Genomic DNA, 18,797 nt, shown 5'->3' on the forward strand with positions numbered 1-18,797 from the left:
AGCTGCGGTCGGCAATGATTAAACCATATCCACCTTATCTGTAAAGTCTTACTCGTGGTTTGGTTTTGGTTTTATTCTGTCATCAAACAACAAAGCGTTCTTGCAACAATAAACACAGTAGACAATATAAAAACACAGATACAACCCAGGGACACAGATTCATTGTTTATGTATAGGCAAAGACTAAACTAACATGGAATAAAATAGATCTTAAGACACTTTAAAAGAAAAGAAAATAGTCGTGAACCAATTTGTTATTACTTAGCTATATATTTCTAGACCCTTAACCGAACTCAGTGGTTGCTGAGCGACACGGAGCCGACGTCATCAGTCTGTATTACTGGTCGTGGCGCATTCAACGGCAAGAAAATGCCTGTCTGAACAGACCGGGGAGGAAAAGGAGGGCTCTCCCTCTTTCTGTCGCTCGCTCGCTACAAAATAAAGAAAAGTATTTGGCGCCACCAAGCGGCGTGAAAACGGAGAACACAGAGAATTTAATAGGAAGCCTGGGATTTACATGCCCTGGTTACGGCCTGTCAGGCAAAACTTTGTGTGTGGCAAAAGTGAGACAGTGCGAGAATCTGCATTCCAAAGTGCGCTTCTTTGAGTTCATGTCGGCGAGTTTTTTTAAGGCAAATTGTGCGACTATAACAGGCCCTCTTGAAACTTTACAACAATTTGTTTTGATCTGAATGAATCGGCAATACGTTATTGCAAATATTTTCCAACCTTATGTTTCACTCAGTCAACCGATCAACCAACTTTCTTTGTCACGTGTGTAGATATAAGGTGCAATCACCGTGAAATATAATTGTATTAATCAATTGACACTCTTAATAGTAAAATGACTACAGATACAGAAAGGTTGACTAGAATTTTGAAGTCCCTCAGAAAAGTTTGTCCACCTTAAGGGCAACAGTGGTCATTTTCATTTGCAAATAGCTCCTGTTATTAGCAAATCACTAACGGGACAAAGTGTGCAAAGTCCGCATTGCCAGCATGTAGTGGAAGGTCTGCCTAGGAGGCGAAATGAAGGGGAAAGGGCGCTCTGTAGCCTGAGTGCCTGCCTGTCAGACTAAATTTAGGGCAAAGGCAAAAACCATTCTATGCTATCCCATGATTCATTTCGAAAAGAATAGGTCCCAGTTATTTGTATCACCGGTGACAATTTTAACGCTAATCCGTAGCGTTACGCTTTTCTGTTTACCGCATTTAATGGGCTTTTATTCGGATAACCCATAGTATTATTAGACTCTGGTTTTTATTTTAGACATTACTACAGGTGAGTAATTCCGTACATGACCGCTGCAGCTAATGTGAACTAGCAAGGCCACAGTATGTGTTAGCTAGCTTAAGCTAATTTAGCTAGTTAACGTTAAACGTGGAGGATGCCCACTTTTCGATTGAGCAGGGCCAGTTCAGTCAGCGGTCAGTCGCGCTGTTCGTGTTAAAAATGTAGTCAATACTGTGATGAGCTTGACATTGCCCAGCTTAACCCTGAAAAACGTCAACAATGTTTCCTTCGTCTCGAGTTGAACATCCTCTCTCCTCTGTAAATTTCAGGATGTCCTACCCTCCTCCACTCAACCGCCAGCAGATTGGCATCCCGCAGTTACCTCCCAGGATCCCACCTCCTCAATATGGGGGATTTGCCCCGGCTGTCCCGCCAGGTAACGTTATTGAATATGTGTGTGGTCACATCAGCAGTAACGGCTGTGTGTTTGTAAATCAGGCTCTGGCTCCCTTGTGTGATTTTTTTTTTTTTAGTATTGGCACTCAAAGGACCCGAGGGAATAATTACATTTTGAGGTGTCAAGAGTCTCTGTTTGTTCTTGTCATTGTCAGTGGGTGTGTGTAATTGCATGCCTCCAATACATGGTTTGATCATTGTATTTTGTTCTATTTTCAGGTACTCCCATGATCCCGGTTCATATGGGTGTAGTGACCCCCACACCCACAGTGAGTCAGAAACATGACTTCCTTTTGCATGCCAATCAAAGCATCAGCTGTTCTGCATAACCTGCCATAAACATAAACAGCTTAGCTCAGTTCATGCAGTTTGTTTTTGGCAAGTCTGCTGTTCAAACGAGTCAGTATAACGGACTTATTATCAGATTCTTGTACAGCTTTTATTGTTACTCTGAATAAAATGTAATTTGATGTTGCAGGTTCTTGTCCCGACTACAATTGCTTTAGCGCAGAAGCCGATGCCTCCAAAGAAAGACTCAGGCAACATCAGAGTCAAGGACATCGAGGACAGTGGTGGCCCCACCACCACTGTATTCGTAGGGAACATATCTGAAAAGGCATCTGACATGTTGGTCAGACAGCTTCTAGCCGTGAGTTGACCGAGTGTACCCTCCACACCTGTTGTTATTCAGCAAACCTTCAAATGAAATTCAAGCTACAAATATTGCAGTGGTTTTGAAAGGTAAAATGATATACAGAAACTTTGATTCAGCAACTTAAACCTCCAACACATTATCAAGATAAGCAGCACAGTGTATCGTATCAACCCAGTTTTACAGAAAAACACTTGCACAAGGCCGACATCACAGGTTTTGATCCGCTGCTCATGGCTCGTCACAGGTATCCACTGATCCCCGGGGAGTACTGTCTGAGAGATGCACAAATACTGTTATGACAGTTTTCTTATCATTGATTGATTGATCATTGATTAAATGTCTGTGATGTGAAATTACGTAATTCCTTCTTTCTGTTCTCTTTCGATGTAGAAATGTGGTATTGTTCTGAGCTGGAAAAGGGTCCAAGGTGCTTCTGGAAAACTTCAAGGTAAAAACAAAAAGGGCACAACACATTTAAGCCATCTTCATGTTACTGTACGTGGCAGTCTCGAGACTCTAGATACTACTGCTACATTAGAAAGTCACTGCAATCCTATTAGAAAGTATTCACCCCACTGTACTTTTTACAGCATTGAATTACAGTGGATTTAATAACTTTGAAATTGAATGTGAAATCTACTTCTTCTCTATTTTTTCACTGCAAATATTTGAAGTTATCAGGTATTTTGTCATTGTTTAACATCTGTGGACTAACTTTCTTTCTGCTCTCAAATCCTGGAAGCTTTTGGGTTCTGTGAGTATAAGGAGCCTGAATCCACACTGCGAGCCCTCAGACTTCTGCACGAGTTGCTCTTAGGTGATAAGAAGCTGTTGGTCAAGGTAGATGCCAAAACCAAGGCCCAGCTGGATGAGTGGAAGGCCAAGAAGAGGAGTGCCAATGGGGTATGCTGTTCACCTGCTAAATGAATTGAACATTTCTGTTATGTTCATTTTGCTAAGTTGGGTTTATGAGATTGTTTCTCCCATTTCGCTGCCTTTAACATATAGGGAGCCAGTGGTGGGTCAAAGAACGGGGATGAAGATGAAGAGGAGGTTCTAGATGAAGAAACCCTGCGTCGGGACCAGGTTGTGAAGGGGGCAATAGACGTCCTCATCCGAGAGTATGCAAGTGAGCTCAATGCCCCCTCGCAGGACCCTGACAGTCAACCTCGCAACAAGAAGCGGAAAGAGAAGAAAGAGGAGGTACTGTTTGCTTAATGTAGATGTTCTGTTTTGTAACTTTATATACAGTAACTGCTCAGTACTTAGTGTGTTTTTTTCCTGTCTTTCTCTCCTTTGTGTAAGGAGGATATCAATGCCATGGAGATGGAGGATGACAAGAGAGACTTGATTTCCAGAGAGATCAGTAAATTCCGCGACACACACAAGGTAATGTATCAAACTGCTGTTATTACTCTGTGATTTAAGTTTTTGAGAAGAAATCCTCCACATTTGTAATTAGACATTCCTCAACAGCAAATGGAGCTGCAATTTACATAATCTGTGGAGGTAATCCCTCCATAAGACTGTTCTGTTAGTGTCAACCATAGTATGGAGGTAGTCTGTTAATATATAGATCATTTAGTGAAATTCAAACATTTAAGGAATAGAAAGTAGTAGATGTTGATTCAAAGATTTTATAGCATCTATTAAAGGCTTAATTCATAATTAAATCATACTCAAATACTACATCAACCACTCGTAGATGGCTTTGTAGTATCTGTCAGTATTTCCAAATTGGGCAAGAGTTATCATTATTCATAATACTGATTTGAGTCTTTGAGGTTTCAGCTCTGCACAAGCTAAAGTCATCACACAGAGTGCATGGACACAATGTTAAATTCCATCTAAAGCTAATCTATTGATTAAACCCCACCAATGTGGTAGAGTTCATTTGGTGACTAGAGCAAGATGAATCTCAGAATCTCAGCTTTGGAAAAAGTTGCGAGGATAGGATGTAAGTATGATCTTTCATTTCTTCTTTACTCATGTTGGGCGCTCCCTTCTGGAAGGTTTGCAGAGGGGCAACTGGCTCTCAGTTCACTTCCATTATTTTTAATTACATGTGGACTCAGGGAAACAAAGTGCTACTGGTACTGGAACTGGAACTGGGATGTTCAAATTGCTAGTGATGTCCAAATGTTGCATGTTGTACTTGCAGTCAGTCAAGTTTTAGAAGGCCGGGCAGCTCAGTGAACCTCTGCAGGTCCTTAGATGATAAATGATGTGTTTGAAGAACACACACACAGACTGAATGAGCCTAACCACTGCAGTAGTTTGAACTGCAGCCTGTAGTGTTACTAAAGTAGGGAGCGCCCCTCCACAGCACTCTGTGGTCTGAAGACATACAAGGTAAGTTCTTGTATTTGTTTTTTCTCTTATTTTGTTTTCAAACACTTATTTACTTTTTCTTCCTTCTGTGTCTTAGTGACCCCATTCCTTTAGTTGAATAATGAGAGAACAAGGAAATAAATAACATAACATATGTCCCAAAACTGCAGGTGCCTAAAATGAATAAAAAATAGCTTAATACGTCAAGGTGACCTTTCTTAAAAAAACACAATAGGTATCAGATGCCAAACAAACTGCCATCAACAAAGAGGAACTCAGAACATCAAACTTAACAACAGGGAAATGTCAGACGTAGAGTCAAAAATATGAGGTAGGAGGTTGACAATTTCTGTTAATTTGCATGCAATTTAATACAGCCTACATCTGTGACAGTGTGATTTAGTTGTTTTCAAGTGGTTTGTTTCAAACTAGCCAGCAAATCAGTGATTTTCTATAAATGGAATTTTAGAACAAGAGGTAAGTTTTAGGACAGAAAAAAAGTTAGAAAACAGGACAATACAATGAGAGCCAGATAGTTAACTGACAACTTGTAAGGTACTGTAAATTTCCCAGATGCGTCAAAGTTACAAAGCTAAATTACAAAGTAGAACAGGTAGTTCAGACCTCTTCCTTTCCTTTCCTCCTTTTTGTTTTTGTTTATCACTTAACAGCTGTCAGACCCACATTTACGTTTACTATTGTAAACCACCCAAGATGTACAGCTGTTAGACATTTATTAAATCAGTTAGAAGACTGTTTGAACTGTGGGCCCGACTCTGTTAAGGTTTTATATATAATTTATTGGGTTGGAGAGGCCAAAGAGATGCCAGAAGACAACCGACAGGTAAGACTGCTTCACTAATTTCCTTGTGGCAAAATGGAATACAGTATCTGACTTGTTTCAGACATGAATTTAAAATGTTATTTATGTGGATGAGCTGTTATTAGATAACAGGTATCATTTGGACATTTTTCCTGATTATTTTGACTTTACACTTGACCTGCTTTTCCTCCCACACGTAGCCTGTAGGATGTGTAGGGGCAGAGAAGAGCTGAAACCGTAGTTCATCACCTGTAAGTTGCACACCAATAGAGTACATTCCAGATAAGCTGGACAAATATATGAATCATCAATAATGGAAATTTGCAAACCTCAAAGGTGCAGTTTTTGCTCAGTGGGAATAGATTTGGTCCTGGTGTTGTACACAATTCCTGGTTTTTCTTTGACAGATCTCAGCAAAAAACATTTTATCTGCATAAGTAGTATCATTCCTCAACTTAAAATTATTTTATGCTGTAAAAAATGTTTATACACTCGTTCCCACAGAAGATTACAATGTAAATGCAATGTAAAATGTCTGCAATACAACCTACTCCCAGCTCCTGGGTCTGTCACTCTGCTGTATACAGAACTCCCGCACTGCTGCAGGGGAGCCCTTGCATTGCAGTCTGTCACTGCTCCGCTGTGTCTCAGACCATGACCATGTAGAACACACATGGGAGCTGATTATGTAATTCACTTAGTTGGGCCATTTGCAACGTTAAGCTTGGGCTTGTTTTAATCCACTTGGCACCCATAGGTAAGACAAAACCTGGGTATATTATAGTGGGGATCTTAAGTGTATAGTTAGAACTTAATGAACTTGTTGACCTAATGGTTCGAAGCTGATTTGACACTCGGTGAGTACTTTTTATCTTAAGTGCTTTATATTAACCTAAGTGTGTTTGTAGTGTGAAAAGCCCCATTTCGAATTACTCCCCGAAACCCAAGGAATCATGCAAAGCTGAGTGCATAAAACATTATGTTAATGTGTGTTGAGACTAAAGATGTTACAAGGTCAGTCAGTACCACTTGAACCATATTTACATGGTGGTGCAGTGTCTCTCGCATCAGGTCAAATCTGTTACTTTTCGTCATTTGCCTGAGTGCACATTGATTTGGAAAGTGGGCGGATAGGGGTTTGACCAACACGTATTTGCCTACAGCTGAATTTTTATTGGAATGACCTCTTATTACATCAGAGCATAATCTCAGATCACCATAGAGCACATAGTAACTGCAGAGGACGAGTTGACCTGTTACATATGTGATATGTAATAAAAAGGTAGGGCCGAATACTGGAGCCAGGACAGGAAATGATCTGTGCACTTACATCACAACACTTTGATGTAACAAAAATATAATAATGTAAAGGTTTAGAGCTAAAATGTGCTGATAAAACACCAGAAAGGTTTTACTGGTAGATGGTTTTCACTTCCACTCCCTCCTTAAGCACAGATTCCCTAAAACGTTTAGGTGTTTTTCAAGCTTGACCTGCAATTTATGGCCTTAAGTAAGTGTGTCCTGAATTGAGATGTATCTACATTAAACCTGCTCAAGCAGCGGACCACTCTTCCTGGAGGAAACGTCAGGGCTAGGAGGACTTCCTCACTTGCAGCAACCAGCCTCTCCAAGGCAATGATTCATGGCAGTATGTGAGCATGTCTGGCCCAGGGAGTCAAAATCATTTTCAGTATCATGTGCGGATGACCTGTGTATTTATGTATTTTAGTATGATCTTTTTTGGTATTGAGAATCTAGTAACACATTTTTTCTCTTTTCTTCCTGTTGGGCTCCTGCAGAAACTGGAGGAGGAAAAAGGAAAGAAAGAAAAGGAGCGACTGGAGATCGAGAGGGAAAGGAGAGAGAGGGACAAAGAGCGAGAGCGCGAGAGGGAGCGCCGCGACCGCGAGAAAGAGAAGGAAAGGGAGAGGGAGAGGGACAAGGAGCGGGAAAGAGACAGAGATCGCGACCGCGAACGGGAGAGAGATCGCGAACGGGAGAGGACGAAGGAGCGAGATAGGGAGCGGGAGAGGGAGAGGAGTCGAGACGTCAGTGAAGATCGCAGCAGATCGAGGTCAGTGGGAGTCCAGTGATGTCATGAGAGCCAATAATAATTAAATTAGTCTAACACTAGTAACCCGTTGTCTCCTGCAGAGAAAGGACTAGAGATGATAAAAAACGAGACCGTGAAGAAGATGAGGAGGATGTGTACGAACGGAGGAGACTTGAGAGGAGGCTTAGAGACAAGGAGGCAGCTTACCAAGAAGTGCGTATATTATCTCTCCTGTCATTTTGATTGATTAAACAAAAGTTTAGATAATTGCACACAAAGAAATTTATTTAATAACTTATTTGTTTATGTCTGACTTAGTGATGGATGAATTATTTTTCTATATCTTCTTAAAGCGTCTGAAAAACTGGGAGATCCGGGAGAGGAAGAAGGCTCGTGACTACAGCAAAGAAACTGAGAGGGACGATGAGAGGCGCCGTGAAATGGTATACATGAATGCATACCACACCAGATCAAGTTGTTGGCAAATAGTTATTGCCATTGGTTTTAGACACTTTTTGGGAACAGTTCAGGCTGTACTGAACCCCCTCTGATACACCCCTAATTTATACAGATAAATTAATTGTGGGTCTGTGTTTAAATTCAGATGAAAGAAGCCAAAAGACTGAAAGAATTCCTTGAAGATTATGATGACGACAGAGACGACCCAAAATACTACAGGTGAGTATCTTGATGCACTTTTAGAAGTGTGAGGTACACTACTTTCGCTTGTGTTTTGCATTTGTCATTCTTTGACTTCTTGTTCTCATCTTCAGGGGCAGCGCTTTGCAGAAGCGACTGCGTGACCGGGAAAAGGAGACGGAGTTGGACGAGCGAGACCGGAAGAGGGAGAAGGAGGAGCTGGAGGAGATCAGACAGAGGCTTCTGGCTGAAGGTCACCCTGACCCTGATGCTGAGCTGCAGAGGGTGAGTCAATGTGTTTACGTGCACTTAAGTAACCCGGTTACACTCTGCTTTCTCCAGTTTGCTGATTTCTTAACATGTCATGTATATGAGAAACCTGGTTTCCGTAATCAGGGTAGGGAGAAATCAGGAGAAACCATTTCTTGAGCACAATTTCTCCTGGAGAACGCCGATTGCTCTGCCACACATACGAGTAACCGGGTTTCTAATAAGCTTGTACCCCAAAAAGAACCGATGCAGTATCCTCTGATGCATAAGAAAGCTTTGGATGGCATGATTTCAAAATAAGTTAGGGGGAGAAATCTTGATTACTGGCCTGCTGCATGTATACGTGACTTTACTGTGCATTGTTTGTTTTGTAGTAACATATAGTAAACTCAATTAAAGAGTTGTCTGCCTCCTTTTTGGTGTTCAATCAGTAATGATGCCGGTGCGTCTGTAAAATGCCACCAGTCACCAAATATTGATTCCTGACATAAATGAAAAGTGCTCCTCAATGTGAGGTCATGGTTCATGGTCATATCTGTGTGTTGCGTAGATGGAGGAGGAGGCAGAGCGCAGGCGACAGCCTCCTCTGAAGCTTGAACCTGAGGAGGACGCGAACCAGGAGAAGTCCCACAAGGATCGGGATCGGGAGAAGAGAGGGTCAGGAAGGCCCGCAGAGCCGATGCCTCGAGCCCCCCAGCAGCATTCAGACGACGATGACGTGGAAGGGGAGGAGGATGACTACCACGACGGTGAGGACTCTCAAGAGGCCAAGCCGCAACTCAAACCCATCATGCGACCAATCACTACTGCTCCCTCAGTGTCCTCCGCCAGTGGGAACGCGACTCCAAACACACCCGGCAACGAATCTCCCTGCGGCATCATCATTCCAGGCGAGAACACTCCTGAGGTCCAACCTCCAGAGGAGCACCGGCCCAAGATTGGTCTGAGTCTCAAACTGGGTGAGCACACTAACAAACTAAGGACACAGAGGGATCTAACTCTTTAGTGTCGCTCTTCTGTGCCTGAAATAACGGGTGTTTCTCTTCTCTAGGTGCCACCAACAGTCCCAGCCAGCTCAACGTTGGAAAGCGAAAGAAGCTGGCGTCCGTGGAAAGTGTTTTCAACAAGTTTGATGATGAGGAGGCTGATGAGCAGCCTCGCAAGAGGAAACTGGTTCCACTGGACTACGGCGATGACGACAAGAGTCTGGGGCTGGATGGGGCAGAAATTTCAGGGGCCAAAGGCAGCATCAACACAGAGGAGAAACGCAAGCACATAAAGAGCCTTATTGAGAAGATCCCAACAGCCAGGCCTGAGCTCTTCTCCTACCCTCTGGACTGGGCTATGGTGGACTCGGTACAGAGCCTCTGGCTGCTCTTTTGTTTTTATGAACTTTATACATTTTATAATATTCTAAAGGTCGAAGAGAGTGTAGTGATTTAATATTCTGTCGTTTTCTGATTGTTCTTTATGTAGACACTGATGGATCGCCGCATTAGACCATGGATCAATAAGAAGATTATTGAATACATCGGCGAGGAGGAACCCACGCTGGTTGATTTCGTCTGTTCAAAGGTTTGTGATTATTTCTCTCACTTGAGGAAATTCTTCAATCAGCTGTATTATTTTCACGCTGTTTATACCTTTAATTTAAAATGCTGGTTCCCTTGGAAAACATGAAAGCTTCTGAATATATTCATTAGTAATAGTCATTAATTTTTGTTTATTATTATTATTATTACTTTAACTGAATGTTTTTTCTTTTCTCCTCAGGTGATGGCACACAGCACCCCTCAGGGTATTCTTGATGATGTTGCTATGGTAAGTTGAAATTGGTTCTGGATCCAAAGTCTGTTTAAATGCATCTTTTATGGAGGTTACTGGTTATTTGAACTTCATGTCATCACTTGTTGAGCTTAATTTCAAATTTTTCCTTGTATATAGTTAATTTATACTAAAAAAAAACATACTGGCAAGTTATAATAACAATATAACACACCAATAAATTAGTTTGTTACTTTACCTTTTGAAATTGGCCAGTATTATTTTCATATAATGTATGAATTGTAATAACTCTGGTGATCTCTTAACTTAAACTCTAGCACCATCAAGTCAAAATTTTAATTGACCTGCAAAACTAATGACATCTCCATTAGCCTGTGTTTAGTGCTATGTAGTGTAGCATGTTTCCAAAGACGGTAAACATGGTTAACATTACACCTGTGTTGTCATGGTGAGCATGTTAACAGGGGGACCACGTCAGATAGATTTGTTGAGCTGTTGGAGGAAAGGTTTGTCTAACCAACCTGTTTGTGTTTAGGTTCTCGATGAAGAAGCAGAAGTCTTCATAGTAAAAATGTGGAGGCTGTTGATATACGAAACAGAGGCAAAGAAGATCGGACTGGTGAAATAAAGACCACGTCTCTCTGTCTGACTTCCTTAGCTCGCAGTTCTGCCACCTACAGTTTTGTGGTCCTGCAGACTGTAAACGTGTCTATACACCCCTCCATTCCATCAGCAAGGAGCTGCTGCCTTGTGTGTGTGTGTGTATGTGTGTGCGTGTTTGGAAGGAAAAGCCTGTGAACAGAAAGGGTTTGCACAAACATACTGCATGATAAAACTTTGGTTGCTTTTTTTCCCCTTTGTTGATGCTGTTGAAGCAAAAGACAGTCGCGTTTCACCCATCTGTTCTCCAATATGTTGGACACATTCTGCTTTGATTTACTGTCGTCATGTTGAGGCACTGCTCCATTGTGTGAACTAATAAATATGCTTTTTTAGAAAATATTGTTTGTCTTTCTTTGATGTGTCACTATTTTATTTGTTTAAATGCAGTTATGCTGAAGAAACATATTCCTCCTCACTGTTTTTATGTTGTTTTGTAGGTTTGTTCTGTTGCTTCTTAATGGGAACAACAGGGACACTCTAGTTATATTTGTCACTTAACGTCTGTGATGGTCTCCTGTTGAGTTATGTAGAGTTTTTGTTTCCTCCAAGGAGTATTTTTATTTTAACAATTATTTTTTATTCTTGTGAAATATCACATTCATTCAAGTTACAATCCACATAAATATATTAAAACATTTTCTTTGTTGAATACTTACCTTTTTTAATGTATTTATGTATCTGTTTTATATGTATGAATGCCTCATATCCAAGTGCAGTTAACTTCAGTCAATAACTTTACTCAGCTCCAGTTGGACATTTAATATTAGCTGAAGTTAAACAAAGGTGATACCAATATTTTTTTAGATTTAAATTCGACTGTGTTCAGGCCACAACAAATAAAAAAAAAATGAATAAATAAATAAAAACTATTTAGTTCCTCCTCTCTCCTCCTCCAACGAGTCTCGCGGATACGTGGCAGGTTTGCCTGGACAGGTTGAGAGGACGAGTTGTGACCCGGAAGCACTTTTCATCGACACCAAACAAGAGGATGTTCTGTTAGCCAGTTGTGTTAGCTGCTAACCAAGTCGAGAAGTTGCAATATTATTGTTGACAGCTGCATGTGGAAGAAGCGATGCGGCGTATCGGATGTTTGCAAGTGAACGTTAACGCGTCAGGATTCCGCATTTGTGAATTTTGAGAGCCCGGCAATTACAGAAGCTAGTTAGCTTAGCCTAGCAAACGTTGTCGAGGCCAGGGGCTGCAACGTCTGTGTCTAGTTAACGTGGATGTTTGGCAGCGAGCTGAACTGGCACCAACGGGACGCGACGTGTATTAATTTAAAAGCTACTGTTGTTAACCGACAGCTGCTCGGGGCATGTAATTGAAGTTGACGAGCACGAATAAAAGTCTGTGCTAACGTGTAGCTAAGAGGCGGTTGGTTTTGATGGTTTAGCTTAGCAGTAGATTAGCCGAAGAGAAAAGTGCAGTCATGGACGATTTTAGCTCAATCAGCCTGCTGTCTCTTGCGATGTTGGTGGGATGTTATGTAGCCGGGACGATACCTCTAGCAGTCAACTTCTCAGAGGTAAGTCTGTGACGAGAAAGGCTTTGAAAAAGTGCTTCCTGAAAGCTTGCACGGTTTGGCTAACTTTGGCTACATTTCCAGAATTACAGGGAGGTAAAAGTTCACATCTTTTAATCACAAGTGCTGATTGTCTCCCATTGTTTTTAGGCCCTATGCACACAAGATGTCATGTCGATTATCTGACAACATTACAGGCTTGTGCTGAAGGTCTGTGACTCTGTTTCTCCAGGAAAAGCTGAAGCTGATCACTGTGCTGGGAGCAGGGCTGCTGTGTGGGACTGCACTGGCTGTTATCATCCCTGAGGGGGTCCACGCACTGTATGAAGAAATCCTTGAAGGTAGAGTTCATTAAAACAGTGTTTCCTGAGAGTGTTTCCTCTCAAAGTTGCATTTCATTATGCGTAAGTCAGTGGAAGACGGCTTTAATATTAGTAAAGCTGCAGCTAACAATTATTTTCATGAGTGGTGAATCATTAATTAAACAATTTTGCAAAGAGAACATTTGGCTTTCTGGCTTGAGTATTGACTTTACAACAATTATTTGATTTTTCCAATTTCTTTTCTGATTAATTAATCAGTTGACTAGTTGATAAGTTGACAAATAATTTCAGCTCTCAATTAAACGTCAGCTAACTTTACGCCTCAGGGATAATTCACTCGTTGTCAACACTGCTTTCCAAGTACATATACACAGTACATATATTAAAAACAATCAATGAGACAATTGAAGCACTTAAACAGTAGCAGCAGTCTGCACTGTCCAGATTTCAATTTGAAAGCCTGTAAACTAGTTTGTTCCCTGGTAGACTGGTCCAACTGGTTCCAGATAGTGTCAGATACTTCTTGAAAACAGCTCCCCGGTGGCCTCGGGGTTAAAGATGCTGACCACGTAATAAAAATGTTCATTCATTTCCTGTCAGTTCTTCACTCTAATAAAAGCAGAAAATGCCCCCAAAATTCTTTGATGTCTTTGGCTCTTTGTCAGAGCTTCAGACGCCTTCAGGTGTGCCACAGGCCAGAAGAACACCTGCACAGAGCATATAGACATAATGTAATATGTAGAGATTTGCCTGTGTAGACTGTAACAGAGTCCTTTTCAAACAGAACAAAGTTCACTATGAGGTTAAGTACGACCAGTTGATGTCCGTTTCTCTTATGTAACAAACGTTGTCAAACACAGTTATTTGTTTTGTGATCATTTGCATAGACACATTCGTTGGCGTCTCTGTAGCTGTAAGATGTAATCAGATGTGTTAAGGTGTGTTTAACACTCTTTTCTGTTCTCTCCTGCCCTGTGTCTCTGCAGGTGGACACCACAGCCACGGCCAGGTTGGAGCCGTGGAGGTGTCCGAGCCGAAGGGTGAAGTAGACACAGCCCTGAGTGCCAGCGGGAAACATGAGCACAGTCACGAGCAGCTTCACGCCTGCATCGGAGTGTCTCTGGTCCTGGGCTTCGTCTTTATGCTACTCGTGGACCAGATAGGCAGTTCTCATGTGCACAGCACTGAAGGTCAGTATTACAAGGGACGGCAAACACAAATATTAAAGCATTTAAACTGTCGCTGGTGTCTTTGAATTGAACAGTACACAGGTCCAGAGTGTCTATGTGGAGACTTAGTTTGTGAAAATGGAGCTCGATGACAGCAGCTTCGTCATTAGCCTCATCAAGTGCTAATCTTCTCTGGGAGAAAATTGTTTTGTTGAATTAGACCCAAAACACCCCCAGATGGCTCAACTGCTAATTCTGTTTTCCCAGATGCACCCACGCTCGGCACCGAAGAGTTTCAGAGCTTTTTGTTTGAGGAGCTAATGCTCCGCAAACTGTTCACAAAGTCTGCCAACATGTGACACCGCACGGTTCTTGCTCACTGTGGAGATGCAGTTCTGTCATTATCACTCGGTTCTACTTCTATATGTTTCTTAAACATGTAAAGATGTTGCAGCATTTTTCTGACCTGTTGCTTTTTTTGTTTGGTTTAGATCCAGAGTCAGCAAGGGTCACCTCCTCGAAGATCACCACCACCCTGGGTCTTGTGGTCCACGCTGCAGGTAGGCCTGTCTCGTGTCATGTAATGATGGTACTAGATAAGACTTTCATGGTAAAATCTTGTGCATGACATTGTGTAAACATTTACTGACCTTTTCTTTTACTTATTAAAACTGTTATTCTCTGCGTCCCCTAAGTTTACTTGATCAATGAGTGAATCCCATTTTAAACTGAGCTTGCTGTAATCTAGAAAATGAAAGCACAGAGGTGATTATTTAGAGCGTTTGAGCTGCAGTAACAGTTTCTGTCGTACCTTTCTTTATTTTTTTTTACAATATCTGAATCAGAACTTTGTAAACGTTGTCATACTAATGACCAAATATGAAAGTTATCTCAGCAACTCTGTCTTTTGTCTCCAGCTGATGGGGTGGCACTCGGAGCTGCTGCCTCGACGTCTCAAACCAGCGTTCAGCTCATTGTCTTTGTAGCTATCATGCTGCATAAGGTAATAATGGTTCATATCATGTATAGTTATTGTTTATATTATGTGTCTTTATGGGATACGTATATACAAATGAAACTCACGTAGCAGCAGTAGAGCTACAACAACTAATTGATGAGTGGAGTTGATTGACAGAAAATGAATTGCCAGCTATTTTGATTTGTGAGAATTAGATGCTTTTCTTTGTCTTATTTGATAGTAAACTAAATTTTTGGGTTTTGTTTGTCTGAGAAAACGCCATTTGAAAACAAATTGTGATGGACACTATTTTCTGACATTGTATAGACCAAAGGATTCTTTGATGTTATTGTAAATGTGAACCTATGTGAACTCTGCTCTGTCGTCTGTAGGCCCCAGCAGCGTTCGGCCTGGTATCGTTCCTGATGCATGCTGGTCTTGAGAGAAACCGCATCCGCAAACATCTCCTGGTCTTTGCCCTGGCAGCCCCCGTCCTCGCCATGCTCACCTTTTTAGGCCTCAGTCAGGTAAATATTGAAAACTCTGTTGTTGTTTTTGCAGCATTTGGAGCTTCATAATGGAGCTTTGGACCCATGATTAAATATTAATCTTCTAATCATCTTTTTTTTGTTTTGATGAACCACCCAGTTTTTTTTCAGTGCAACCAAACAACTCTCTCCTTGAGGCAGGAAGTGCATTTCTCACTTACATTAAAGATCGGTGGTGAAAGAGTGTCCAGCCTGAGGCACAACAGCAGTCATCCTCTAAGAATGTGTTGAATAATTAAAAACAAAATGCCTCAGTGAAATGCCAGTCAGGGTTTTGTCTTGAAAAACCAGTATGGCTGGTGAGACTTCAGGATTCTCTACAAGAGACATGTTTTAGATAAGAGAGACATTTCATTAGCCATAAAAAAATTACCAAAAAATAACATCAGAAAGGAATTGTTTCTTGGTGGAACACATTTTTAGCTGTTTTGCATTTTTCCTCACAGTGTTGTTTGTTTGTTCCCCTCTCAGAGCAGCAAGGAGGCCCTGTCAGACATCAACGCCACGGGTGTCGCCATGCTCTTCTCTGCCGGCACCTTCCTCTACGTGGCCACCGTCCATGTCCTCCCTGAGGTCGGGGGTGGCGGCCACAGCCACGCTCCTAACGGAGGCAACGGAGGCAAAGGACTGAGCAAGGTGGAGGTGGGAGCTCTGGTGCTGGGCTGCCTCATTCCTCTGGTGCTGTCCGTCGGTCACCACCATTAGACCCAGAGCTCAGGAGGGATTTAAGACGAGTGTACAGGGGAAAGAAGAGGAAACGGAGACTCCAAACATTGTGGCTCTAAATGTCTTATTGCGTGTTGTCTGCTGATGGACCTCGTGGAGCAGACTGGTGCTCGTTGCGGGGACGTCTTATCAGTCGAAACTGACCTTGAAACAGGGAACGAATGATGTTAGGGAAATCAGAGTTGCTACAGCGACAACCAAGGCACGTGACGACAAAGTTTTTTCTGACGACGAAACATCTTAGAGCTGCTGTATGTGTCCATTTATTCCACCAGAAATCTTTTCTAAGGGAGGCCAGAGGACTCTTTAGCACCACTTTAGTTTGTTTACATCAACGTGGATTTTTCAGTGTTGCATCATCGTGCTTGTTCAAAGAACCAACCCTGATTTCATGACAGTGATGTTTTACAAGATGGCAGTTGCACAGTGAGATTTAGACGGTCCTGATTTAAGCCTGCGATATCAAGAAAGCAAACTCTCTTTTATATAATTGTACAGAGTGTAAATCTCTTAGCAACAATCCAGATTGATTTGAACCTGATTTTCAAGTGCCATATTAGCAAGTTGAAACGGATACCTGATGAGACGGCGCCAGGAGGACGTTCCAGTTTGTAGAAAACGTTCCTGACTCATTTTCTTCCCGACAGAGATCTTTTTCTCACAGCTAACAATGAAGCAGGAGGAGACATCGGCCCGAATAACCAGCCAGATGCTCCTAACAATTTCTGCTTTGGTTAGTGAGTTTGTCGACCGAGTGGAGGTTTGTCCTGGTAGAAAAATCAGTTGTGACAAGCAGTTTCTTGGCCTGATGGGAAGCCTGACTATGATGAATACTGATGGTGTGTCTCGACTATAAAACACGCAAAGATTCATGGAGTCCTGCGAAAGGAAAAGACGCAACCAGCCTTGATGTATCACAACATGAACTGTAACTTTTATTTTCATGGTTTTAGTTTCTGGATTTATTTCTGTTGTGTTTTACTTGGAGAGTAATTATAAATAGAGGTTGGAGGTCTGTATAGCGTTGTCTTAAGTGATTGTATAGGGTGTTATTACGCTTATTTAGAGGTGGAGGTTATTTCAGCAGCTCTGAATGAATGAATGATTTGCCTCAGAGGGCATTTACTGGATCAAAACGTTTAGGGACCATCGGCTCAGGAGAACAGACATGTTGCAGATCCTGTGAGGAACATTTTGAACAAAGCTTTTTTTTTTTTTTTTTTTTAATCATTTAATTGATTTACCCCTCGTTAATTAATCATACCTGAGCAATAATCGTGAAAAAGGGGCAAAGTCACTTCTTCCTCAGGAGTGGAGTTGAGTCTGAAGTGGGTACAGAGGGTTTGCCTTCATTTTCAAAGCTCTTGTTATGTCGAGTACACGCTCTTGAACGCAGCCTGCCCTGGCATCCCCCATCTCTGCCTCAGTACCATTAAAACAGTAACAGGTTCATTCATTAAAATGTAAGTAGGCTGCTCCCTCTTCTATCAGGACATGTGGACGTTGTGAGTGTTACTGTATCACTGTGCCTGCTCGCAGCAGAGCGCATGTGTATGTATATGTATGTAAGTATGTATGTGTACTGTACAGAGTAACAATCATCATGATCTCTTGTGTGAGATGGAACTGCTCACTCACAAATCCAATTTTTTGTTTTTTTAATTTTGATATTTTGGACATGGACGGACTGTTCTTTACAGTACTGACGCACGAGGCTACAGGCGGTCTCTGTTTTATGTATAAATTGAATGGTTTTACACAGAAACCCACGTGATGTTTCAGGCGCCCTTGCGTGATTGCGAGAGAAAGGGGTGGGTCGCATGCAGACCAGCAGCTGCATGATCGTTTTATTTTTTATGGGACGCTGTATGTGTGTCCAAAAGGGACACCCCACCCTCCTCGGGCATGTTGGAGGACAACCCCATTATGTGCCATTTCATCTTCCTGAACAGTGTTGCATCAGAATCCCTGCTGAGATTTGGCATTTCATGTTTTCCCATCCTTTAGAAAGAAACCGTTTTAAATGAATTCAGGGTCCACTGGTGTTTGTGTTTAGGGCTGCAATTGTTTGGTCTAAAGAAAATTGGGTAAAATTGTTCCCAGAGTCCAAGGTGAAGTCTTCAAATGTTCAACCAACAATCCAAAACCCCAAAATATCCAGGTCACAATCATAGAAGAAGAAAACCAGAAAATGTTCACATTTGCGAAGCTGGAACCCTTGAAATCTTGCTTGAAACATTACTTAAACAAGCTCTATATATGTTATGTGCATGATTTACCAAACTATATTTATTTGGGAATATGCCAGCCTTTGAAGCCCCTGAAAACATGGTTTAAAATATTTAGTGTTTCTCTAAGTTAAGAAAAAACATCCTTTGCAATTATTTATTAAGATCTCAAAAATCTGCTTCATCGGGACTGTGTGCTTTGATCCGATTTGACTGACAGGAAACAAGCCACTGCTGTCACAGTTTGATTTGAATGTTGTTGAACTCTGATTGGTCAGTGGAAGGACGTGACATCACCTTTTACCCACTTCAAACCAATGAGAAGAGCTCAAATCTCTCATGTAAAATAACCAAAACTGTTTTAATTTTGTGTTCATGTAAGCGGATGAAGGAACAATGGCTGAAGTAGTTATA

General features: G+C 41.7%; 2 protein-coding genes across 4 annotated transcripts; both read left to right on the top strand.

The window, feature by feature from the left end:
- Window positions 1-1,165: 1,165 nt before the first annotated feature.
- rbm25a (RNA binding motif protein 25a) lies at window positions 1,166-11,246 on the top strand. Of its 2 annotated transcripts, none has more exons than XM_070919738.1 (18): window positions 1,166-1,282; window positions 1,564-1,670; window positions 1,910-1,959; window positions 2,169-2,339; window positions 2,736-2,793; window positions 3,088-3,248; window positions 3,354-3,548; window positions 3,651-3,734; window positions 7,299-7,573; window positions 7,654-7,765; window positions 7,906-7,995; window positions 8,157-8,230; window positions 8,326-8,476; window positions 9,012-9,420; window positions 9,513-9,817; window positions 9,938-10,036; window positions 10,235-10,282; window positions 10,782-11,246. In XM_070919738.1, exons 2-18 carry the CDS (start codon window positions 1,565-1,567, stop codon window positions 10,872-10,874), a joined length of 2,481 nt encoding a protein of 826 aa, XP_070775839.1. In that variant the 5' UTR covers window positions 1,166-1,282; window position 1,564; the 3' UTR covers window positions 10,875-11,246. The 2 variants fall into 2 exon arrangements, with proteins under 2 accessions (XP_070775839.1, XP_070775840.1); XM_070919739.1 differs by having other exon boundaries at window positions 3,654-3,734.
- A 1,092-nt stretch (window positions 11,247-12,338) lies between these two features.
- On the top strand, window positions 12,339-16,134 carry slc39a9 (solute carrier family 39 member 9). Of its 2 annotated transcripts, XM_070920555.1 has the most exons (7): window positions 12,339-12,434; window positions 12,664-12,772; window positions 13,741-13,944; window positions 14,415-14,483; window positions 14,841-14,926; window positions 15,274-15,408; window positions 15,901-16,134. In XM_070920555.1, exons 1-7 carry the CDS (start codon window positions 12,339-12,341, stop codon window positions 16,132-16,134), a joined length of 933 nt encoding a protein of 310 aa, XP_070776656.1. The 2 variants fall into 2 exon arrangements, with proteins under 2 accessions (XP_070776656.1, XP_070776657.1); XM_070920556.1 differs by lacking the exon at window positions 13,741-13,944.
- The last annotated feature ends 2,663 nt before the right edge of the window (window positions 16,135-18,797 follow it).

The sequence above is a fragment of the Enoplosus armatus genome, chromosome 15 (assembly GCF_043641665.1).
Source record: "Enoplosus armatus isolate fEnoArm2 chromosome 15, fEnoArm2.hap1, whole genome shotgun sequence".
Taxonomy (NCBI): domain Eukaryota; kingdom Metazoa; phylum Chordata; class Actinopteri; order Centrarchiformes; family Enoplosidae; genus Enoplosus; species Enoplosus armatus.